The 25,300-nt window shown below is 40.9% G+C and overlaps 2 protein-coding genes across 2 annotated transcripts in view; one reads left to right on the forward strand and one right to left on the reverse strand.

Moving 5' to 3' along the window:
• The window catches only part of LOC102225469 (unconventional myosin-Ic-like), a 28,011-nt gene extending 17,113 nt beyond the window's left edge, over window positions 1-10,898 (reverse strand). Inside the window, exons 1-5 of the mRNA XM_005806630.3 lie at window positions 10,816-10,898; window positions 8,542-8,615; window positions 7,792-7,924; window positions 6,359-6,472; window positions 3,506-3,727 (exon numbers count right to left, since the gene is read on the reverse strand). Coding sequence (XP_005806687.2) covers window positions 3,506-3,523 — 18 coding nt within the window. The 5' untranslated portion in view covers window positions 3,524-3,727; window positions 6,359-6,472; window positions 7,792-7,924; window positions 8,542-8,615; window positions 10,816-10,898. The remainder of the gene's footprint in view (window positions 1-3,505; window positions 3,728-6,358; window positions 6,473-7,791; window positions 7,925-8,541; window positions 8,616-10,815) is intronic.
• A 462-nt stretch (window positions 10,899-11,360) lies between these two features.
• LOC102225731 (rho GTPase-activating protein 35-like) lies at window positions 11,361-24,713 on the forward strand. Its single transcript, XM_005806631.2, has 7 exons — window positions 11,361-11,588; window positions 14,158-18,068; window positions 18,329-18,470; window positions 20,410-20,487; window positions 20,636-20,767; window positions 20,977-21,082; window positions 22,176-24,713. Exons 2-7 carry the CDS (start codon window positions 14,349-14,351, stop codon window positions 22,585-22,587), a joined length of 4,590 nt encoding a protein of 1,529 aa, XP_005806688.1. The 5' UTR covers window positions 11,361-11,588; window positions 14,158-14,348; the 3' UTR covers window positions 22,588-24,713.
• The last annotated feature ends 587 nt before the right edge of the window (window positions 24,714-25,300 follow it).

The following is a 25,300-nucleotide window of genomic DNA, read 5'->3' on the forward strand; positions in this document are numbered from 1 at the left end:
TGAGTTTAGAATATTTTATCCTGGAGAGACAAAAATTGTAATCCTTTGATACAAACAATCACCCTTAGATGTAAAGTAAAAGGTGATAATGTTGAGGAACAACCCAGGGAACACAAAGACTCAAGAAACTGGAAGATGCAGGAACATCTGTGAACATATTCATAGTTAACAAAGCTCTATATGTCTTCCAAAAAAGAAGCATAATCTACAACTAAATTCAAAATTAAAAAATACTTTATAGATCTCAAATGGAAATTAAATGTAATATCCATGTCTGAGTAGACTGAAGCGTCTCACATGGAGGTGGTAGCATCATTCTGAGGCTCCATTTCACTGCAGGTGGAACTGGTGCAAAAGTGGATTAAAAAATGAATGAAGAATACGTCCAAATTCTTCAACTTCACTTCTAATCAATCACTGCATGGCTTAAACTTGGACGTAGTTTGATGTTAGATCAGAACAATGACCGCAAACACATGAAAAAACTGAGAAACAGAAAACGCGGGCTTACAGTAAGCATCAGAAATGGCAACTCAAAGAAAGTCAATCAATTTAATTTCTTGGAATATATCCAAATGTTAATGTGTGTGTGTCGGCGTGTGTGTGTGGGTGTGTATAAATTTAAACTTACATGAATACTGTCGACTCAAAACTAAAGAAAATTAAAAGTCTACAACTAATAAATTCAAGTCAATTATGGCTGCATGCGAAGTTCACACTAGCATTGCGGGTCAGAGATAGGTAGCTTAAGAAGCAAACAATATACGTACTGAAGTGAACATAAAATAAATGAAAAAAATAAAAACAGCCAAAGTTGAAAGAAAAAAGAACCTCAGAAAGTCTAAAGCAGGGTCTAAAGTCGGCCCTGGAGGGCCGGCATCCTGCATGTTTTAGTTCTCTCCCTGGTGGTACCAACAACCTTTTCAGCTTGTCAATGTTCGTCTTAGGCCTCTAATGAGCCGTCATTGGATCCGGGTGCCTTAAACTAGGGACAGAACTAAAACATGCAGGTCCCTTGATGACCCACTTTGGGCACCTCTGGTCTAAAGTCACGTTGCTCCAAATATTTATACCTGTAAATGCTCTTTACAAAATACATCATAAAGGAATGAGGGATGACTCATGACATCTGCAGTCCTCTGTAGTACGAACTTGGCAGACAGCATGTATACAGTGTACAAAACGTCTGACAGTTCTGCGTAATGCTACAGGCTGCAGGAGATAAATCCCCTTTGCTTTAATTCAACTCCAAAACACAGCAAAACACTCCCTTGAAGGCCCTATTAATTTCAAGTCATGAGTTTACTTTTTGTCTCAGTTCCAGGAATTGCATCACTGGACCCAAACAACTTCCAGCAATAAGAGGCCTTTATCCAAAGCTACAGTCATGGCCAAACGTTGAGAGACTGACGGAAATCTTACTTTTAACAAGAGAAAAAGTTTTTATGGTAGTAATTTAGGTTGTGCAGTGTGATCAGGTGAAATGGATCAGGTGAAATGGAGTTAACTGCAAAGTTAATTACATTTATTGGGAATTAACTTAATCACAAATTCTAACTTTAGCCCTAACCGCAAAATGACCTGTTAGCATCTTTTCAACAATCGTTCTCAAGTCAACTTAAGGAGAAAGTTGACTTCGCTCCGTTATTCTCATTACTTACAGTGCAGAACTTGTTAAAAATATCATCAGGCAAATACAAGTGAGGCATTCACAGAACCCAGTTCTGGCCAAGCAAAACATCAACATTATGAAACTGGACTGTAGAAGACTCAAGTGGAGGCATTTTCTCCAGTGAAGAAAAGTTTAGGACATCTGGAAAAAGGGTTGTTCATCAAAGGAAGGTTGAATCTTCCCATGAGTCTTGTTCCATCCCAACAGAGAAGCATCCTGAGAGCATTCAACAGTCGCCTCTTGTCTAAGGAAGTTGGTGGACTTACTTTGCCTTGAATAAAAAATGGTAACATAACATCCTCTAAGAGCAACTTCACCCAATGATGCAGGAAAGGTTTCACGATGAGTAATACCTTTCCCAGCATGACGGAGCGCAGCGCACCATGGAAAAAGTTATAAGTGAGTGGCTCAGGGATCAAAACATTGACATTTCTAACTTCTTAGATCAGGGACATTCCACTCTAGTCTTCAACACTGCAACAACACAAAATCTTACCAAGTATTTTTGGTCTGGTTTCTAGTCAAATATCTTAGTACACTTGAAAATCGGCAAAACTAACTTATAAGTAACTTTTCAGTAAGATATACAGTAGGAGCTTGTTTTAAGGCAATAATTCCTTAGTATTGATGAAAAAGTACTTGTTACAATGGCAGATCATTTAACTTATAGAGAGACATCTTCCCCATGTTGTAGTTTAGTCTTATTTCATGTGTCCTAAGATATTTGCACTAGAAACTAGACCAAAAATACTCAGCAAGATTTTGTGTTTTTGCAATAAAGAGCCACGATCGTGCGAATTCAAGATGCATCCCTGATTTGAAATAATTGAATAAAATGGGTGCATTGCCTCCTAGGCATGTCATCAAGTCCTGCAGAGGCCAGTTAATGTCCCCAGACCTTAATCATACCCAGAATGTGCTGTCCATCCTCAAAAAGTGAACAGACAAACTACAACACTTTCAGTGTTCTAGTAGGAATGGGTCACCATCAGTCAGGAGTGAGCTCAGCAGCAGATGTTTTATTTTTTTTTATATACCAGAGCAAACTAATACACTGCATGAACTACATGCCTTTGTTACTCATGAAACTTTCAGGATTGATCCTCAGGAACATCTGACAAAAGAAAAGACACTGAAATGAACTATGAAAAGAAGTGAAGATTATCTTTATGTCTCTGGCTAAGGTACAATAGAGACCTGAACCGCGGAGGTGGAGATGCAAACAGAAAACACTTTAATCCCTACTGGTTTTATTGTCAGAGAACTGGCCGAGGCATGCAGAGATGGCATACTTTGGAAGGCAATGCTCGCGTGCTCTGTGCAGGGTCTGACTCTGACTAGCAGATGGCTTTGGTGGAATTTGTAAGTTTGTAGGTGCAGCTGGAGTAACAGCCAGCGATGAGGCTTAGGAAGAGAACTTGGCTCCAGGCTCCATGACTGAGCTCTGCAAGGCCGACTACATAGAAATTGCATTCCTTATAAGGCTTGCCCCTCCACTGCGTCCTGGAGTGAGCTGGTCTTCTACCACAGCTGGTTCTTTCTAACACTAATGTGCTGGAGGCTGAAACTGGTGGAGAAATCCCACGTTTATCCAGCTTTGGTTTGAGTTAATGCCTGAACAAAAACCTCAACATGTACACAAATCAAAAGGGTGGAAAGAGGAGTCCCAGAGTGAGTCATTGGTCCGCTTTGCTTTTCCCTTTGTGCTGTCTCCGTGGTGGTTCAGATCTTTAGTGTGTGAGAACCAAACACTCTAAAAACAGTTGAATCCAAACCTGTATGCAGCAGTGAGTGTTGCAAACACAACAGAGAGCATCATAAGGTAGATCTTACCCTGCCTTGATACCTCATCCTGTCCTGTTAGCGCTGGGGGGGAATACAGCGGTGGTTTCCCCTCAGCGGAGCGCTCCTCCTCCTCCTCCTCTCTCAAACAGACTCCTCAGCTGCTCCTTCTCATTCACCTTTGCCCACAAGCGACACAGCCCAACAACTTGTCCACTTTCTCCTGGTCTTCTCGGCTTCCTCCCTCCTCGTAGTCCGGATTCCTCCCCCCTCCTGAGAGGACAAAGAACACACACTCAGGCCAGAAAGCTCTCGGCTCCTACGTGTTCACACCTCCAGTCCATCTCGCCGGTGGCAGGTCAGAGTCAGTGACCGTCACTGCATGAGTTCCTTCTCTCCTGCACTCAAAGCTTTACTGCCAGAGACAAGGGCAGGAACTCCACTCACACGTCACGCTGAAAGGAGAAGAAGGGAGGAAAAAAAGAGGCGAGGGAAAATATGCTGTTGGTTGCTGAAAAAAAAAAAAAAGAGCTTGAGAAACAGAGAGCTGAGAGGTTCTGGAAAAAGTTACTAACATCCCCAAATTGCAACGATGTAATCAGAGTTTAGCTTTAAAAAAAAAAAAAAGGAGAAAAAACCCCCAGAAATCATATGATGAGATCTTATTACATTCCTTCTTCTTAGTCCTTCCCTCCCCGTTCGGTTCGATCCCCTCCCTATTTTCTCCCGCAAGCTGAGACAGATTCACATCCACTGGGAGTTATTGAAATGTTTCGTGAGCAAGACGGCCCATCGCCTTGTGGCTTTCCCCTATTTACAAAACAGCTTGCACCAATTAAAAAAATATTAATCAGCAGATGTGACATTAGTCATGGCAACGGTCATAAATCTTTGGCACATGTGAAATTAGCATCTGTGCTGTGTGTTTGGGTTATAAAATTCCTATGTGATTATGCTCCTTTCCACTTTGGACTTTTTTTAGGGAGTGCAATCAAGGCCAGACGCCCCGTGTGGGAGAACAGCTCCCTCTTCTGGTTTCTCAGCTTTCTTCTCGCTTTACTCTCTCCTCACATCTCTCACTTTCCCCTGCTGGCATCATCAAATATCCAGTGCGGAGGAGCCTGAGTAACGCTACCTGGAGAGACAGAGACACTTTGTCTGTCAGTTCTGCCACGCTTGGATGTGTGTGGATCTTTAAACAAGCAGAAAAAAACTGAAAGTAGTTATTTGAATAAGAAATGGGCAAAGACGTGTGCAATTGTATACACTGCCTGTAGAAATAATTCACATCCAAGGACTTGGATGTTGTAAAACCAGCAGAAATTGTTTTTTTTGTTTGTTTTTTTGACAAAACAACAGCAACAAAAACTGATTTGAAAACTGATTTATACAAAATAATGATCTGTAAAAAAAAACCCATAAAATAAATGAGTAAATATTCACTCCATTCTTCCTTGCAAAACTATCCAGGCATTGTCAGGTATTGTGGGGATTGGCTGTGAACAGCCCTTTTGAAGCCTACAGCAAATTCTCTATGTGACTAAGGTGTGGGCTTTGACTGGGCCACTTCAGAACATCCACCTTGTTGTCTTTAAACCTTCTCTTTGTAGCTTAAGTTCGATGGTTTGGGTCATTGTCTCGCTGGAAAATAAGTGTTCTCTGAAGCCATAGTTCTCTTGCAAATGGAAACTAATTGTCCTCCAGGATTTCCTGATATTTTGCTGCATTTATTTTAAATTTTACCTTTCGAAGCCTTCCAGGACTTGCTGTCAAGAAACATTTCCACAGCATGATGTTGTCACCAAAATGTTTTCACTTTTGTTCCACCTGGCCCGTTGTCTTTTATGAGCTCTGATATGAGCTTTCTTCAACCGTGGATTTCTCACAGCCACAAACACACAAAGCTTGACAGATGACGAACCTGGGCAACGGTGGTTGGATGGAGAGTAATTCTTCACTATGTTGAGGCATTCAATGGGAATATTTTGGGATTGAAACCCAAGAAACCAACCTTAAAAACGTTGCTAGAAGAGCTGTACTGCTTCATGTCTTACATTTGCAGCTTTAGAGACCCAGGCTAAACATACAAGTGGTATTTAACCAAAGTAACCAGTAGATGAGCTCCAAAAGTGGAGTTTGATTTGGGCGACAGGACTCACTGCGCAGGGTGGAATGGGTTTTGGGGTAGCATAATCACAGGGAAAATTGAGAGGGACAAAAACGTTAGCTGTTCCTCAAGCTAGTTTTTATTATTTATAAGGAAGCCAGAGGAATGGATAGTTTCGAATTGTTTTGAGGCCTCTTTAAATTTTACAGCCTGCTGTAATCTTCACTCTCACTCCAAGAGTCAGGAGGCCACCAGACTAAATGTCTGAGGTTTAAAGAACATAAACCCTTTTCAAAATGTTGAGTAAGAATGTCAGCCAGCAAACATTATATGTTGGTGTGTGATCAAAGCACTTTTAGGCAGGAATAAATACGTTACGTCATAAATTATCTCTCACCAAAAAATTAATTGTACTTATATCAAAAAGATTTAGTAGTCCTTTCCTTAAGTTCTGTCAGGTTATGCTACTTGATTTTCTTCGTATTGTTAAAATTAATAATAATTATTTATTTGTCCAAAAACTTTGGAAAAACACTCGGGCGTTTATACGGTATCTTATTTTTATGTTTATGATAATAATGTTTTTCCTCTGAAATTGGGATTTCTCAGGTCAGTGTGTTTGTTTAGTAGTTTTTTGGGCAGAACCATCAGTCTACATGAAAGTCAAGCATATGTCCTTTTTGTCCCAGCCTGTCAACACAGCAGCACGTCTTACTGATTTTCCTGACATTTTACCTGTAAAAATATCTTTGCTCATTAAAATAAAATGGTCTCACTGGAAGGTCAGTCCTTCTCACCTTAGATGTGTTATTGTCTTGCCAGGTTGTTTTCGATCACTGTTCCGATCTTTGTTTAGCTGTTCCTGTAAGAAGTATTTCCTTCCTTCATGCTTCCTGATGTTCAGGATCTTCCTTAAAGAGAAATACCTCATTTATATGCATATCTGCACTTTGTGCCTCTCAACATTTTGTAAAAACAGTCATTAAAAAAGCATCTAAAAGGCAGAAAGGTTCATGGAGGTCATATTTACCTACTTTTTTGTCCAGATCAGTTTCAGATACACGCATCGTGTTATTATGACAGCGTTCATTAAAACTGGCAACAAATCCTCGGTATGCCTCTCTATCTGATTTCAATTATAGATAATCTCATTATAAACTTCACAACTAATTCTGAACATCTGACTCAAGAAGAAATCCAAAGATTCCAGCAAAAAAAAAACCCATAAACTTCATTCTTTTTAATATATTTTTTTCATAATCACATTATTTTTTACATATTTATTATTCATATTTTCATATTCAGACTAATCATCTGCCATCGTTGGTAAAAGAGCTGGTAGTGAAGTGATTCCCCATCCTTGTGTCTTGGTTTAAACTCTGCCTCACATGCACAGCTCAGTTTCCAGCTGCAATCCAGATAGACTTTACCAGGCCAAATATTTCAGTTTGTGTTTTTTTCCCCCCTCTCTCCTGAACATTGTTTACCATTTATGAGCCAATCGTGAAGCTGTACTTTGGAGAAAAAAAAAGAATATTTGAAAAATGCTCAGACATTGTACCTTACCAGTAGTAAATGTTTATTATTCGCATGGTATAAAAGACTTTTCCCACCCATTGTCTCCCTGTGCAGAGCTCCCTCAGCGCCCATCTGTTGTCCCTCTCACCCCGTTCTAACCTTTACTGCCTCTCATCCCCCAGATCCCTGTTACATAGAGGCTCCTTTATACATCGACTGAAGTGTAAAACAAACCCCGGTAGAGTCTTAAAGCCGCAGAAACTTGTTTTATGAGGTAAATATAACACAATCTTAAAAATATAGATGATGTGAGTCAATTTTTCCTTTATGATAAGCAAGAAAAGAAAAATATTGAGATAAATCAAATGATATAAACATGCTAGGAAAATGTCTATATCCTATATCCAACATGAATGTTGCTGTGTTGCAACATTCAAGTGTTGCTGTTGCTCTCTGTATTGTATTCAGCCTTATGGCTCTGCCTAGTGGATGTAATATCAACTACATGGAATGATTCCTATCTGGGTTTTTCTGAAGGAATGACTTCACATTATTCTGGCTAAACAAATCTATCCTAAACATTGAAGACTGCTAATAACCAAGGTTTTCATTTATATGCAGTAAAACGTTTTTGGAGCAAGTGTGTCAAATCACACTTTAGGGCTAAAACATATCGGACACATAATTATGCAACTCATGCAACAGTGCCTACCTGTTTTCTTTTCAAGTGGTCCGAGTTGTCCGCAGCCGTCCGGCGCTTGCCACAGCGTTGGTAACTTCTACCGCAAAGCCTGAAGCCTGGAGAATGTAAAATTCATCCCTCCTGCACTACCTGTCAGGAATCTCTGAACACAAACAGAATAACAAAACACAGCATAAAAAAAGGGCACGAAAAGAAACATGCAGTGCACCAAATCTAAAAAAATAAAAAATAAAATTATCTTGTAAAATCCTCAATGAGAGGCGATGTCAGCTGGGTTATGGTGTGTAAATCCACCAGGAGGCAGCAACAGTGAAGGTAACAGTAATCAGATATGATGTTGATGACTGATCTATTTAATGGCTGATGTTAGATTGGATCAGGATCAGCTCTGCACAGAGCCTCTCCTCCAATAAGATCCAAGCATTTGTCCGTCGGGCTGATTCAGTTCAGCAGCTGCCCCATCAAAGGTGGAAGAGCAGTGGTGTATGGTCTACAGCTAATGAATATGTATTAGGCTTAAGGGAACTGCAGGGAATTACCCTTTCAACATTGCACTTCTTTATAGAAGTGGTTTTCATTAGTATTTTTCTTTCTCTTTCCTTTATTATCTCGGATTGTTTGAAAGTCATCGAGACTCTGTCGTCTTTCTGTTACCTTAGCAATAAGTTAACCCAAACTGCTTTGGTTGTGCAATACATATCCCACTCAACAAACAATAAAGATTAATATGCAGTTATTTACAATATATTGGAGACTCACCTTTCCATCATATAGAAATGTTGATACACAGGCAACAACCATAGCACCATTGTTACACGAGGTAGTTCAAAATCCTTTACAGAAAAATAGTAAAAATAAACAATTAAAACAGAAAATGTATTAAAATAAAAACTTTTAAGTGTCATATCAAAAGCAAGAGTGCAGTTGGTAGCAATGTTGCCTTGCAGCAAAAGGTTCTGGGTTTGAATTCTGGTCTGAGGTCTTTCTACATGGAGTTTGCATGTTCTCCCTGTGCATGTGTGTGTTTTCTCCGGGTACTCCGGTTTCCTCCCACTGAACAAAAACGTGACTGTTAGGACAACTAGAGTCTCTAAATTGTCATTTGGTGGGAGTGTGTGCATGGAGTATTAAGAATAGTCCAAGAATGGAGCCCTGAGGGACCTTTAGGTCAGGGGCCTCAAACTCATGTTCATTTTGGGGCGTGTTAAAAATCTGAATGTTCTTAACATTCATACATTGTGCCAAAATGTATAGATAAAACCCATTAAACTGTCAAAATATCAATAAACAGCATTCAATTCTTAAAGTCAGAGAGTATTCATCATCTTTTCACACTGATCAGTTCATCCAGAATTTCTTGATTATTTTTGTGGTTTTATACAATCAAAATCACAGATTTTGCAGTGCTAACTTAGAAATATTTGTAAGGAATATGTACAATATTTGCGCTAATAATATGATGCTAACTGTGACTTTTTATTACTCGCCGTATCAACCACGTACTATAACTTGGCAGCAAGTAAAGCTGAGGCAGCAGTCACTTAGACTCAATGTTTTGGGCCAATTTTGAGAAAAAAATTACAGTACAATCAGAACAAATGTGGAGATTTGTTGATTTTGTGTGAATTTCACAGATTTGTGAAAAACTAGTGGGACTTATTGATGTAATGTGGAGTTTAGAAGGCCACATAAAAAGCCAGATTTGGCCCCTGGGCCTTGAGTTTGACACATATTTGCAAGCTAAAATTTCTAATTGCAAAAGGATTCACAGTAGTGTGTAGAGTGTCAACCTACATTTAAAGTAGTTAATGCCTAAAGTTGTTACTATTCTATGGTTTGTTAGTTCAATAGTTTTAATTCTAACTCAAATAAGTTATGGTGCCTCACAAAGCAAGACTGAGACCATTTCAAAGTGTTGCTATGAGGCTATAAACAAGATTTCTGACAAATAAGAGCAACTTAATATATTTCTCTAACTCCAATTAAAAGTAAAGAAAGGTCTGTGCAGGCTTTTTCATTTTACATATTTTTTGATGCTACGGGACAGAATTTGTCTGTGTTTGTTTCTGTGTTGGTCCTTTAATGACTTGTCAAACTAATCAGGGCCTTGCTTCTCCAGACTGGTGACAGCATTCAGTCCCCTAACAAATAATTGCCTGTCTGATGCTGCTCTTGCACTTTATTAATTCTAATCTCCTTAATCTCTTAAAACAGATTAATCATTAAAAAATGTCAACAAACCTATCATTTGTATGGTGTGAACTACATCACGATTGGCTAATTCAAATTTGACACTTCTTAAAAGCTAAATGAAGCATTCTGTAATATTCAGTGCTCTGGTTTACATTTTAAAAATTTAGTGCCCGATGGTATTTATTTCAACTTTATTTAAACATTTTAGACTACATAATTATGCTTAATGCCACACATCAATGTATTATTACACACAGACCACTTGTATTACTATATGTCATGTATTTGCTAAATTTGCTGTAGCTGCCAAGTTCCAGTTGAATATGCTGTGCTTTGAGTTTTGAATGACTCACTAATTACCTTTGGTGTCAAAGGAAAACTTGAATATTTCTTAAAAGAAATAAAAATGCACTTTTCAGATTTTTACATAAGTAATAGGTGCTGCTGTTGCATCAAATAACAATAAAATAAATGGAGTTTGGTGGTAATGTGACAAAATATAATGAAGTTAAAGTATTATGAGTACTTTTTAAATGCTCATTTAACTGTTGGAAGCCAGCAGGGGACGCTTGCAGGCCTTTATTTTAAACGGTTATATTTCTTTTGTGTCAATTTTCTACAAAAACAAAATCCAACATGGCATAACGGTGCAAAGATGTCCAGCTTTTCTCCAACAGAAAGGAAAATATTCAAATTGTTTTAACAACATGCACTTAATTGGACAAAACAACGTCCAATACAAGTTTTGTATTGAACGACATTGACTAATCGATTGCGTTTGGGTCAGAAACAGTGCAAAGGCAGCAGCGTGGTGGAGAGTTAGAGCAACAGAGAGCCGACCTGCTGCAGTTGTGTGAGGGCGCCGCTGGGTGAGACTGAGTCCCTCTCTCGGCTGCTTCGGTCTCCACTGCTCCCTTTTCCCAAAGAAAAGAAGAGGAGATCTAGGTCCGGGGAGGAGGAGGGCCGCCGCCGCCATTATCGGAAAGCTGAGAGAAATTCCACTTTCACACGCGCGATCGGCTCCTAAAATTGGCCAGGACATGAAGGATCCGTGTTGCAGCAGGAGCACATTTCAACGGAGACACCGGGGCGATTACAACAAACTCACTGTTGTCTGGTGTGCGACACCGGCCCAGCGTTATTATGTGGCCACAACAATGGACAGAATAATGATTGAAAAAGCAACGTGGTGAACCGAGAGGAAGACGTCTGGAGCAGACTTTCTTTTCTTTTTTTCTTCTTCTTTTTTTTTTTTTTTTTTTACACGCCCGAATTTCGCAGGCGGAAACCTCCCTTTTGCAAGAATAGTCCTGGACATATTTATTTCTTCCCGGCGTTTAAATGCAACAATAAAAAAAAAAAATTTAAAAAAAACCCAACATTGTTGCAACAAAAAAAAAAAAAGGAAGAAGAAGGGGCGAGAATCCAGACATGTGTGATGGGGATTCATTTCCACTGACCACGCCATACGCAGCGTTGTGATATCAGTGTTATTTGGGAGCAGTTCCCGGCGTTTATTCTGCGGCTTTTGCTTATGCACATCAGGCGGCGGCGAGGGCTGCGGCAAGCGCTGGCCTGACAGATGCGAGAGGAGAAAGGGGAGAAACGCGATGGTATGTATCGCCCAAACGCGCGCCGATCGGCCCCTTTATTGGCTGACCCGGAGAAGCTGTCGAGTGCTCACACCCAAGACAAACTGGGTGGAAGTGGGTTCTCTTTAATCGCCGTGTGTGTCGGCGTGCAGCAGGGCAGGTCAGTCCACAGCCCCGGCGCTGCAGTTGCATGAGACAGCAGGCCTGGCGTGGTCAGCCCCTCTGTGCGCCCTGAAGCCAATGTTCGCTGGTAATCCTTAGCGGAACACAGAACTTGTCTCTGTAAGCGGGTTATACAACCCTGCGAGCCGAATTTGCGCTCCAGATCTCTGCTCAGAAGGTGTCAGATTGTTTTTCTAAATATCCGTTTGTTCGGGCATCAGGCCTAGCTCAGCTGCCCACATTTGTTTTTGACCCTGCTGGACTTTGCCTTTAAAGAAAGGGCAAATTGTGCCACCTCTCTCTCTCTCTCTTTTTTTTATTTGTATTTTAAATATAACTGCTTGGGTAATGTCGAAGTAGCCAAGGTCACTTTGTGTTATTAGTTTTGCCTTATGAAGTGGCCATCATAATGGCATTGCATCAGTACTGATATAGAAGCAGTTATCTGTGCTTTAAAAATAGATGAGGTGAGAAAGTTTATGGCATCTTTTGCTTTGTTGTACTTGTGTTTGAGGTTTTTGGGGGCAAATTATTTTTCTAGTGGCTTTTATTAGTTGGTAGGCATGAGGAGAAGAATGTGAAGATTATATTTATAGTCTTTTTAGTATTGAATATTTAACTCCGTCAAAAAAAAGCTTTGACATGGTAGAACAGGTAAAATGGAGTCTACTGCTGATAAGGACTGGTGATTGTTTAATCTGCTTAAGAATGATCTATAACTGGATATATAGTTATTCCTGGATTGTTTATATAAATGATTTAAAAAAAGAAATGGCTCAAATACTGATCCTTGAAGAGCACCTGTCTTTATTTGTGCAGCTAAATAGTTGTATATGTCTGTACAAATGTATGTTTTGCAATTTTTGGACAACCAACATTTAAAGCCATAACATATTTTTGAGTTTTAGAAGATGGAACTATAGTGGGGATTAAAGTTAATGTCCAAAAATAAAAGCTTAAACATGTTTTTCAAACACATATATATCAAAACCCAGGAGATTTATTTTGGAAGATTGTTTTAACTCATTTCCCCTCAGGAATATTTAGCACGAATGATTTCTGAAATACCTCAACTTTCTAACTTTTAACCAAAACATGGGAAACTTGTATAATTTGAGAGTTTATTTCAAATTTATTTACATATATGTATATATATAAACTTTTTGCTACCTTATGTGGTTTGATTACCACATAAGGTAATCAAATGATATAAGAAGATAGTTGGGGGATGGGAGGATAGATTGTTGGGCTGGAAGACATTTAAGTTAACATTTATGTTCCAATGTATCAAAGTTTGAAAATTCCTATTCATAAACAATATCATGACTATAAATCTGGTCATTTCCCCCGTCTTGTAGCAGCACTATTTGTCTGGCTTAAAAATAAGTAGAGAATGGCGTGTCGACAGCACAGTCATTTATATGCATGTCACTAAACTCACTGATCAGCTGATACATCAGTTGAAGAGCCACTCCCAACATGCTTGTTCTTAGATTTTGGATCTCAGTCCCTGTCTTTTTTTCTTTCTTTTTTGTTAGATCAGCTGAGCTGAGAGTAATCTCTGCTGCATAAAATTATCCCTGGTAAAATGCAAAGACCGATTTCTTTTAATTTGTCACCAATGAGCGTGTTACTCAGGCTAAAGCTCAGTTATCGAATCAAAATTTCAGCAGGTTAATTCAAAAACTGACATCGGGCCAGTCAAACGCAGAGTTCCAGCAAAAAGTCATAACATAATAGAATTTGTCCACACAACAAAGAAAACATGTCGAACTAGTCCGTCCTCCTCATTGTTGTGCATTGTAGCTGCAGCGCTGCAATTGATAATAAATAAGCTTCCCTTTTTCATGGAAATTTGCGTAAACCTGTGTTTTTCAGGTTTGGCTGCTACTACAGTGTGAGAAAAATCAATGGCTTCTGCCAGCATATATTATAATGGCTGGCATTGGTGTTTCTGTAACACTCCCCTCACTAAGTTTGGCTTGTAATGAATGATGGTGCCAAAGAAATACAATAGGGCTTTACAAAAAAATACAAATCTTGGAGCTGTACAGTAAGAATGCTAACAGAATAATTTCACACAGTGTGCAACTAATTGATGTAATTTTTGCTTGCGAAATGTCACACTTTGGTAAATAATTGATATTTTAATATCGATGAGCAAAAGGGACTATTTTGTCGCTGAAACAATAAGGTTTTTGTGCAAAAAAGGTCAGCTTGTTAAATTATAATTCTTGTTTTAGAGGCACACATAGCACAACATTTAGAAGCATATTGCTATTGGATATATTAGGAAAAAAAATTATTTTTGAATTTACTGGTATTTCCATTATTTCCAAATGTGTTCAGTTTCTTCTTTTGTACATTTTCTCGATTAACAAATGCTCTTTTTGTCTGACTTCCCTTCTTTTTTTGTTTGTTTTGACAGGATGTGACTCTTATAAGGAATGAATGAAAGGACCTGCTGCTCTTATCACTGCACTGTTATTTATTATATCTGACGCCCAGCAGAAGAAGGAGCAATCTGATCTGTTCTGTGGATCAGCACTATACGGACAAGCATATTAGTGATCTCTTTTATTCAGTGCCTATTTGTGGCAGGATGAGTTTCGAAAGGCTATGATGGCGAAAAAGCAAGATGCACGATCGCCCATTTACAACCTCATTGTGGTGGGTTTGTCTGGAACAGAGAAGGAGAAGGGGCAATGTGGGGTGGGCAAATCCTGCCTGTGCAATCGGTTTGTGCGACCCAGTGCTGATGATTTCTACCTGGACCACACATCAGTTTTAAGCACCAGTGACTTTGGGGGTCGTGTAGTTAACAATGACCACTTTCTATTTTGGGGGGAGGTGTCTCGGGTCCTGGAGGAGGGCCCTGAGTGCAGGATGCATGTTGTGGAGCAAACTGAATTCATAGATGACCAGACATTTCAGCCACACCGTAGCACTGCTATGCAGCCCTATATCAAGCGAGCAGCTGCGACCAAGTTGGCCTCGGCAGAGAAACTCATGTACTTCTGTACAGATCAGCTGGGTTTGGAGCAAGACTTTGAGCAAAAGCAAATGCCAGAGGGGAAACTGCAGGTTGATGGTTTCCTGCTTTGTGTTGATGTGAGCCGTGGCATGAACCGTAACTTTGATGACCAGCTGAAATTCGTCACAAACCTTTATGGCCAGCTCAGCAAGACCAAGAAGCCCATTGTGCTGGTGCTGACCAAATGTGACGAAGGTGTTGAACGCTATATCAAAGATGCGCATACTTTTGCAATCACAAAGAAAAGTCTCCCAGTAGTCGAGACTTCTGCTCGCTCAAATATTAATGTGGATCTAGCCTTCCTCACGTTGGTTCAGCTTATTGATAAGAGCAGGGGCAAACCCAAGATCATACCTTATTTTGAAGCCCTGAAACTCCAGAGTCAGCAAATAGCTTCAGCCAAGGATCGCTATGAGTGGCTCATCAACCGTATTGTCAAAAATCATAATGAGACTTGGTTGAATGCCAGTCGACGAATGAACAACTCGCCAGAGTACAAAGAATATGTTTTCTTGGAAGGAACAGCTAAATGCAAAAAGCTTTTTCAACAGCACGTCTACCGCCTGAAGCAAGAGCACATCGAGAGGCGTCGCAGGATATACCTTAGCACTCTCCCTTTAGCACTTAGTTCACTGGTGCCGGATCTCGATGAAATAGATCAGCTGAGCTGGTCTGGAGTGCAGAAAGTGCTGGAGTCCAAGCAACACTTTACTCACTGGTTTGTCGTTCTGGAGGATTCTCCATGGGAAGACACATCTCACATAGACAACATGGAGGATGAGCGAATTCCCTCAGACCTACTGGAGACTGCTGAAGCAGAAGATATATTCAATGCCCATCTGGAACATCTAAGAAATGAATGTAGACGTGCAGAAATAAGACAGGAGTTTAAGCAAAAGTTAGCATCCTCACCCTTTGTCACGCCCGGTAAGCCATGGGAGGAGGCCCGCAGCTTCATCATGAATGAGGAGTTTTATCAGTGGCTTGAGGAGCCAGAGTACTTGGACCTGTACAACCGCCATCAAAAGGAGATTATTGATCGTGCTAAAGAAGACTTTCAGGAGCTTCTGCTTGAATACTCTGAGCTTTTTTATGAGCTTGAAGTGGATGCCAAGCCTAGCAAAGAAAAGATGGGAGCAATTCAGGAGGTTCTGGGAGAGGAGCAGAGGTTTAAGGCGCTGCAAAAGCTTCCTGCTGAAAGAGATGCCCTTGTGCTGAAGCATATTCACTTTGTCTATCACCCCACCAAGGAAACGTGCCCCAGTAGCCCTCACTGTGGAGACTCTAAGATTGAGCAGCTCCTAGCATCTCGTTTTCCCACCTGTTACCCCTTCTTCGATGTGAAAGCTCATTTTGGGGACACCAAAGCTGATAGAATTAATTTGGTCATCCTAGGTAAGGATGGGTTAGCCAGAGAATTTGCCAATGAGATTAGAGCTCTGTGCACAAATGATGACTGGTATGTTTTAGACGGGAAGATGTATGAGTTGACACTGCGGCCTATTGAGGGGAATGTACGTCTTCCAGTAAACTCCTTCCACACCCCCACATTTACCCCTCATGGATGTCTTTGTCTGTATAACTCAAAAGATTCTCTATCTTATGTGGTAGAAAGTCTTGAGCGACTTAGGGAATCAACTCTAGGTCGAAGGGATAGCCAGCTGGCTCAACTGCCAACATCCGTCCTTTTAGTCACTAAAAGAGGGGTGGGCTCATATGTTGATATAGGTGGAGACACTGCCTTAAACCTAATAACACAGGGACAACAAGTTGCAAGGAGACTACAGTGTAGCTTTTTAGACCCAGCCTCCCCCGGTGTGGGCTATGGGCACAATGTAAATGAGACTCAGATCAATCAGGTGCTGAGAGGCCTTCTTGATGTTAGAAGGAGCACATCTTTTAGTAGCAGCTCCCCACCTCTCCTCCCTGAGCCTCCCGGTATCCGAGACTCTCCACATCAGCCAGCCCAAGAGGCAGACCTACGCATTGTCATGTGCTTAATGTGTGGAGACCCCTATGACATTGAACAGCTCCTGTCTCCTTTCCTGATGCATCAGCATTGCAGACCTATGTCGAATAGTGGCACTTCTGTGTTGTTAGAGCAGACTATTGGGGGGCACAAGCTGGCTATAGAGCTTTCTCTCCTCTCATATCATGCCTCGTTCACTTTAAGGAAGAGCAGGTTAGTGCACGGCTATATTGCAGTGTACTCAGTCACCCGGAAAGCTTCCCTGGAGACCCTGTGTGCATTCTTATGTGAGGTTCAGGACATTATCCCCGTTCAGCTGTTGGCAGTAGGAGATAGTCAGGCCGAGCTCACTGACAGCGACTTTGCCTGTGAACAGCTGATTCAGGGGGAGGAGCTGGCCCATGAGATCGAGGGTCGTTTCAATAGTGTGGTTTGTGGATCCGGGGGAGTGGTGGGAGGCCTGCACAGAATAGAAATGTTTCATTCATTTCTGATGGAGGTGGTAGAGAAGCGCAACATCGTGGAGGCCACACATATGTATGACAATGTTGCAGAAGCTTGCACCGGTGAAAATGTATACTCCCCGCGCTGCATCTCTCCCAGTCCTATGACCATGTTTGTGGATTCAGAGGATGACGTAGAGCCTTCTCCACCGTATTACGATGGCACTCTCTCCTCTCATGGTGGCGGCTTCAACATGCCTGACTTGGACTCCAGTGACATCTCTGTCATATCTGAGATCAGAGACTTTGAAAATAAGCTCAACAACAAAATACCCCCCCAAGTGAGAGTAAAACCAGGTGTCACTTTTGACTTCCGGAAGGTTGGCCGTAGTCCCTACATTGACACCTTAGGTCATCGTCGGTCCCTGCCCTCTGCTGTTACCTGGGTACCTGGTGGAGATGTGGGTTACGACCCCTCAGACTATGCCGAACCCATTGATGCCGTCTCAAAACCCCGCCCTAGCAACGAAGAAATCATCTACTCAGTTCCACATGACAGCACGCAGGGCAAAATCATTACCATCCGCAACTCCAACAGGATGCATTCAAATGGAAACGGCTCAGACAGCGAGGTAGACAGCAGCTCTTTGGAGAGAAGGAGGAAGTTCTCAGCAATCGGAGTGAAGCCCCGACTGTACCGCGACCGCTCCAAGCGGCTGGGCAAGTTCAGCAGTTTCCGTACAAGCTTTATAGGCAGCGACGATGAAATGGGAGCTCTGTCAAAGTCCAAAGAAGATGACTTTGGGACTTTGAAAGGTGACAGTCTTGTTAACGAGGAGATTGAGGACCCAAAGAAGAGGAACATTCTGAAGAGCCTCAGGAGAACAGCCAAGGTTTGTATTATTACAACCTTTTCTATTTTAAATCTTAGAGAAATTAGAGTAGTTCATGTCCAAATGTTAAATATTATGATTAAGGACTATTTTTGTTTCAGCCTATGGAGTGCAGTGCACTATTCTTTCTAATTCCAGCACAGAGGTATATCCCAGTGAGATGGGTCTACAAGCCTCGAGAATTAGTAGCCACTATGAGGGAAACCTGGCTTTGATGAATATTTTAAACTAATCAAAAGTCCTGTTTTCATCTCTCGCAGAAAACAAGACCAAAGCCGCGTCCATCGATTCCCAAGCCCATGGAGAGCTGTTACTTTGGAGTGCCGCTAGCAAGTGTGGTCTCCCCAGACAGACCAATTCCACTTTTCATAGAGAAGTGCGTCCACTTCATTGAGAAAACAGGTGAGTTTCTTTGGTATATTAAGAAGATTACAGACCTAAATGTTCATTTAGGTTTGTGCAAGATGCACTTCAAAACTACATAAAGTTTATTTCTTATAGATTTGAACTGATCGACACTTAGGGATCAACATCCCGAGTTTGCGGCTTTAAATAATTCAGGAGCAAAGTGAGAATTTCTACTTTGATAATTCTATCATTCAGCCTATCCCACTTATAAAAACGAAAGTGTTTCTGTGCGTGAATAAAAACTTGAGTGCTTTTTGAAAGACTAGAGAAAAGAATTAGTCATAATGAACAGTTTAATATATGAAATGGAAAACAGAAAATATATTAATTTGTAGGAGTAACTTGGTAAACAAGAATGCTTCAGTTATCTTTTCATGATCATTATCTTTAATATGCATTTCTTATCAATTACTGGCCAATGGAACACAATACATGTTTACTTTACATTGATCTTTTGTTTCTAAACGGATGCTGAGGCAGCCGATACGCATCCAACAATGGCTTTAAAGCAAATATTATGCTCAGTTAAGGTCAGTGCTGACTCGTTCATAAATCGGCTGGAATCAGCAGAAATGCTCCAGATTGCGCTGTCCATATCTCCGCTAGCTGAAGACTGCCAGATAAGCTGAAGTGTTGCTTCCACTAAAGGCACTGACCAGACAAACACAATAACAGCCAGTCATTTTTGTATGAGTCAGTGTGCTTTTTTTCTTCTCCTTTTGAAAACGTACTGTATTAGTTCACATCATATGTGCTGCATCTGGTGAAGATATGTTAAAAAACAAGTAGAATTTATAAAATCTGTTCTTTTATCTAAAATCTAATATCTAAACATCACATTTTTACCCAGCTGCACTGCATGCTTGAAGAAATGAATAAAAATTGGTCAGATAGATTTCTCACCAACATTAGCTCAAGATCCAATATCTTTGCACTTCCAGCAGCACAACTTCTCACATGCATCTAAAACTTGGTTAAGTTTAATTTAATGTTTAGACTTATTGGATTTTTAGATAATATTAAACAATACATTTTCTCTACGTCACTTCCTCTCTGAGTAATTTCTCTTGGAAACCATTTGCTTCAACCATTCATTTTTCTTTATTTGAGATAATTTGCTCCAATTTACAGCAAATTCTCTAGATAGCTGATACAAAGAGTAACAACTATTACTGGTTGTAATGGGGGTTTTTTATCATTAAAAAACCATTACAACTACTGGTAACCAGTAAAATTACCACTAGTGGTCCTTTTACCATTGTTTGCAGTTTTGATAATTAGGTTAAAGGTTAAATTCAATTCAGTTTATTCATATTGCGCCAATTCACAATAAATGGATCTACCTTGTAAAATCCATTGGAGGTCCCAGCCAACAGAAAGGCTCGTGTCTCTGAATCTTTTCCTCATAAGATTTGTAATTTTTTTCCCCTCAGCCTTCGTGCTGAGCTGACATCTGCTGATGACAGATTTTCTCTATATGTTCATCTGCTCCAGGCATGGGACTCGCACAAAGTCAAACTAAAGGTTTAAGAAGTAGCCACTTACAATAAAGAATCAGAGATTATGTTGTTCAGTTTACATGATGCGTCGATGCTGGTGAGCGCTTTCAAAGGTTTATTACTGAGAACCTGGAGAAAGTCACAGAGAGGCAAAAGCTGAAACAAAGTGATATAAGAACTCAATTTACTCTGCTTCGGAGTCTTGTTTAGTCCATGAAGAAAACTGGAGAGCTCCAAATGGTCAACACATGCTTTCTTCTTTTTCAGAGCTTTGTAACCTGATCACGTAATTTGTTTGGTGCTTTTGGAAAGTATCTTCACAGTCATGTCTGTTTGCAGAATGGCCGAAGAGCCGTTTGTACTTTCCCTTTTTGCTGCTATGCCTCCCTCTACATGCACACACCTTTCTTTCTCTGCTTGCTTCGTCCTTCCAGGCCTGAACACAGAGGGTTTGTACCGTGTGAGTGGCAACAAGTCCGAGATGGAGAGCATGCAGAAGCAGTTTGAACAGGGTGAGTTGCTCACATGTAATTATCTGACTCTGAAAACATAAACATAGGGCTGTCAAAAGGAAAGGGACAAGCTGCTGATGATGACTGAAACTGGTGCTCCGGCTTTCTTATCTGATCCCTTTTACCTTTGTCGTTGTTTCCCCTTCAGACCACGGATTAGACCTGGTGGAGAAAGACTTCGCCATAAACACTGTGGCTGGAGCTCTCAAAAGCTTCTTCTCAGAGCTGCCTGAGCCCCTGGTGCCTTGTGCTCTGCAGGTGGAGCTATTGGACGCTTTCAGTAAGCAAACACTGCTGGGCTGGGAGGGTCCTCACACAAAACATAAAACAATTATTTCCTTAGGAGGAATGGGAGCTCATCTGGTCTGCTATTGTTTTGTGTGTTTGCGGTATTTGGGGAGAAAGGTTGTCCCGATGATCTAGTGACAGAGTTCAGCTGAAATTTGATCCGATGGATTAGTGGTGAGAGATAACTCTGTGTTTGTGTAGAAATCATGGACCGAGAGCAGAGGCTGTATGCCATGAAAGACGTCCTGAGGAAGTTTCCTAAGGAGAATTACGACGTCTTCAGATATGTAGTGAGCCACTTGAACAGGTAAGCTTTCTGATTTCAATCCCGGTCTAACCGATAGACTGGCTTGCATTTGTTTTGACCATATAAGTCCTTGAACTTTTTCCACATTTTGTCATGTCACAACCACCAATATATTACTTTTAATTGAGATACGACAGACAGCAGCTTTTAACATTTTTGCACATAGAAATCCACTAAGTAAGGAGTGAATTTGCCTCTTTTATTCTGATACCCAAAATTAAAGTCTAGTTCAACTGAGTCGGGTTATAAAGCAATGTCACAGCCTGTTAAGAGTCCAGTGTTGTTAAATGGAAAGCCAAGAAGCCCTTGGTTACTCTGGAGGAGCTTCAGAGATCCACAGCTCAGTTGTACCTCGTATGAGTCAAAAATGAATTTTTTTTAACCTACTTTCGTAACTATAGAAACCAACTCTGCACACCAGCTCAAACGCACCATCCTCATGGTGAAACATGATCATCATGCTAAAGATAGGTTAATGACAGAACTAAATACAGGACAAACTATTGAGAAGGTTATAAATAATTTAAGGAATAATATATATACTGTATATATATTTTAGATGAAAACAGGATGGGGGGAGTTTGCTTCAAATTTGGTACCCATTTTACATTGTTTAATTCTCTTATGAAGGACGCCTGTCTCTTCCCCTATTAGAGACAAAGTTACTGAATAGAAAACAAGATGTACATCTAAATCTGCAAGGTGCATGAATACTTTTGGTCTTCAGTATATTAGACTATCAAAACTTTGAACCTAAATCCAATTGAGAATTTTTGGCAAATCTCAGTTTACATTCACAGATGCTCTTCAATCAATCTGACTGACTTTAAGATTATTTTGCCAAACTTTCATTCATTATAACTCAAAATCTTAAAAGATCTGCAGCTGTTATTCTGCAGATCACCCAACAGAAGGTGGGTTTGTAGCCTTTTCGTTCCACTTTATGATTACGCCCTTCTTTATGTTGGTCTGTCGCATAAAATGTCTTAAAAGACCTTTGTGGTTGTAACGCTACAAACTGTGAAAACTTATGCTGTATTAGTTGCTTTTTTTGGATGCTGTAGACGATGTGGTGTTGTGTGTTTGTTCCCAGGGTGAGCCAGCTGAGCAGACTGAACCTGATGACCAGCGAAAACTTGTCCATCTGCTTCTGGCCCACTCTCATGAGGCCCGACTTCACCACGATGGACGCCCTAACTGCCACGCGCACCTACCAGACAATCATCGAGACCTTCATCCACCAGTGTGCTTTCTTCTTCTACAACCAGCCGCTGATCGACTCCCCGACGGGCCTCGGGGGCCTCCCCGCCTCGCCCACCACCACCCTGGGCGGGAGCTCCGCCTACTCCTGCTACCGCTCCTCGCCTCCGCACACCGCCGCGCACTTCAGCCCCCTGCAGCAGTCTCCGCCCACCACGCCGCAGTCGCCCCTTCAGTCCCTGCTGCCGCCGCTCCACCAGCAGCCCCACGCCCACCATTCTCCTGCTGAACAAGAGACACTGTGAGAGACGATGACACCGTGTGTGCCCATGATGACGCTGGACCTTGTCACCGCTACACACAAACACATTCAGACACGAGAAAAACAAAAAGAAAGCAAAGCTAAATCTCAAACATGGACAAACCTAGGCTAGGACGACGTGGGAGTGGGGAGGGGGGGGGTGCAGGAAGTGATGGTGGTCATAGTTGTGTGAAATGTGGCATGCTTCCATTATCAGTGAGGCGGGCGGAGGACGCTGCAAGGCTATACTACCAAGAAAACTCCAACCCACGCTGGACTGAATGATTTTCTTTTTTTATGTGTAATATTAATTTTTCTTAAAGTACCACCACTGGATTTATGGACCAGCCCCCCCTGTAGGCCCGTAGGGCAGCAGTTTGTTACATAGAAGCAGAAGATTATCGTCTACCCTTTTTTTTTTTTAAAGGCATTTCTCATGTTGCTCTATTTGAGGGGCTCAGCATGCTGGGAAAGGAAAGAGGGTGGGGTATCACATCCAGGGATGCACTTTAACAATCACTGTTTTTCTTTGCTTATTTTTGTTTGTTTTAATTTCTCAGCTCAAACAGCCATACGTACCATTGCCTCAACCGAGCTCTGGCAGATCAAACTTTGTTTACATCATGTTTTTTTCCTTTTTAAAAAAAAAAAAATCCACAGACCTATCTGAAGCACTTTTTGATAGTGTAGTATTAAATATGAAGAAATGCCACATAGGTTAATTATCCATAATGTTTGTTTTTAGTGGCTGAATGTGGCACGAGTGCAGAGTCTTTTTGTAGAAAAAAACAAAACAACAACAAAAAAAAGCAAAGTTAGTCTTCTAATTAGATCCAGTTGTCCCAGCTGTTTTGGGTTGTGATGGAAAGTCTGAATCTGCTTAATGTTCCTCATTCATCCATACATGTGAGGAAAATAAGGAAAAAGAAATTCTTCTCATCTTCTAGCTGTTTGTTGATCCAAGTGGATGTTTAGGGGCTTTGTTTTTTTTTTTTTATCCGACATCAGTTGAAGGAGAACTGTTGCCATGTTGAATGTGTAACCTAGTCGCATCATCATCCTCATCATGGGCAGCCGGTGTCCATGGAAACGAAAATGCTTGAAACGCGATAGGCAGCCCGACGCGTCGTCGTGCTGTCTGTCGACCCCCAGCTCCTTGTCTTCATGTCATATTAAGAACCTTTAACCGGGTCTGGGATCTTTACTGTTACTGCAGGTTCTGCTGAAACGGAACCTGGTTGGAGAGGAAGCGAAACCCCTGCTGCGGTTGGGACCCGTTCGGGGAGCGTCTGCTCACCGTTTTCAGAGACAGCTCTGCAAAATGAAGGCCCTCTGACTAAAACCTTATGAACTTTTAACAAGAAAGTAGCCTGCTGTCTTTCAAATGCGAGGATTGTAGCACTGTGTTTTGGTTGCGTTTGCATCGGGCTCATCTGTTTTACTGGTACTGTTGGGGATTATCATTTTTGTGTTCAACAGACTGGAACAAGGAAGAAAAGAAAAAAAAAATGAAGTGTTTTTCTCAGACTGCCCTGAGCTTGAAGCTTCGACCATTCAGACCAACATGATACCTGGGAGTGTATAAATAATATTGCTGCATTATTTGGCTTTCAGCAAGAAAGGAAAGAAAAAAATAAATAAAGAGAGGAAAAAATACCCGACCAAATGTGCCGTTGGAAGGATCAACGAGTGGGTGCACACCACGTCTCCGTTATGGTTGTTTATTTGTACGTTGTGGGGAAGGGGGAGGGAGGGACGCCGCCCTTTAGTTGATGGTAGAAAACATTTCTAGTGTGTATTTCAATTATTGGAGGTTCCTTTTTACGATTTTTGTGAATGGTTTAAAAGGCCACTTAAAATTAGTGCATGATTTAAAAAAAAGAAAAAAAAAAAGCGAAAGAAATAAAAAAAACAACATAATACCACACAAGAAGGGAGGAGGATGGATGCCCTCTTTCTGTTTTTAAAACATGAAGTAAGTGTGAGAACAAGAATTGATTTAGCTGAAAAAGTTCATGTATTGTGTGCACCAGGAGCAAACGGTGGAATTTGTCTGACCGAGAACGTTTGAATATGAAGGCCTTATGTGAACTGTATAATAGTTAATAAATTAAATCTTGTAAAACTTCCCGCATGTGTATCTATGTGTATGTTTTTATTGGTCTAATTTTCCAGTCAAGAGTCTGACTTTTGATTTTGGTATTTGGAGAAACTTTGAATACCGAGCATCCTTCTTGTTGGGACAGCAGTGTGTATTTGTATTTGATTTGCTTTCTGACCAGAACCAAGCAGCAGAACCAAACCTCCTAGAATGAATCACATTTTATTAAATTTGAACCACAGATAAAGAGACAGATAAACTTTACTTTATATTTAGAAAAATGTGCCTGACATTAGTTTGTGGAGGCAAAATGACTTTCAAGTAGTGTGAACACTTTTCCATCGCACTGTACATTTTCTCTTCAAAGTGATAAGCACATTACATATTTTAAGCAGGAACAGTGGCTCAACAGGCTCTTATACTAAAGCTTATTAAGCAGAAGCTTTAGTATAAACGCACCGGTGTATGAAACTAAGAAACATGTATTATTCACAGCATATCCGTCATGAACGACTGCACTCTTTTAGGAGAGCACCTTCCGTCACAGTATCCCGAAACCTCTCTGGACGGTCATAGCTTTGAAAGGATCACTGCGCCACCTTGTGGCCGTTTGGAT

Source organism: Xiphophorus maculatus, chromosome 11, assembly GCF_002775205.1.
Source record: "Xiphophorus maculatus strain JP 163 A chromosome 11, X_maculatus-5.0-male, whole genome shotgun sequence".
Lineage (NCBI taxonomy): Eukaryota > Metazoa > Chordata > Actinopteri > Cyprinodontiformes > Poeciliidae > Xiphophorus > Xiphophorus maculatus.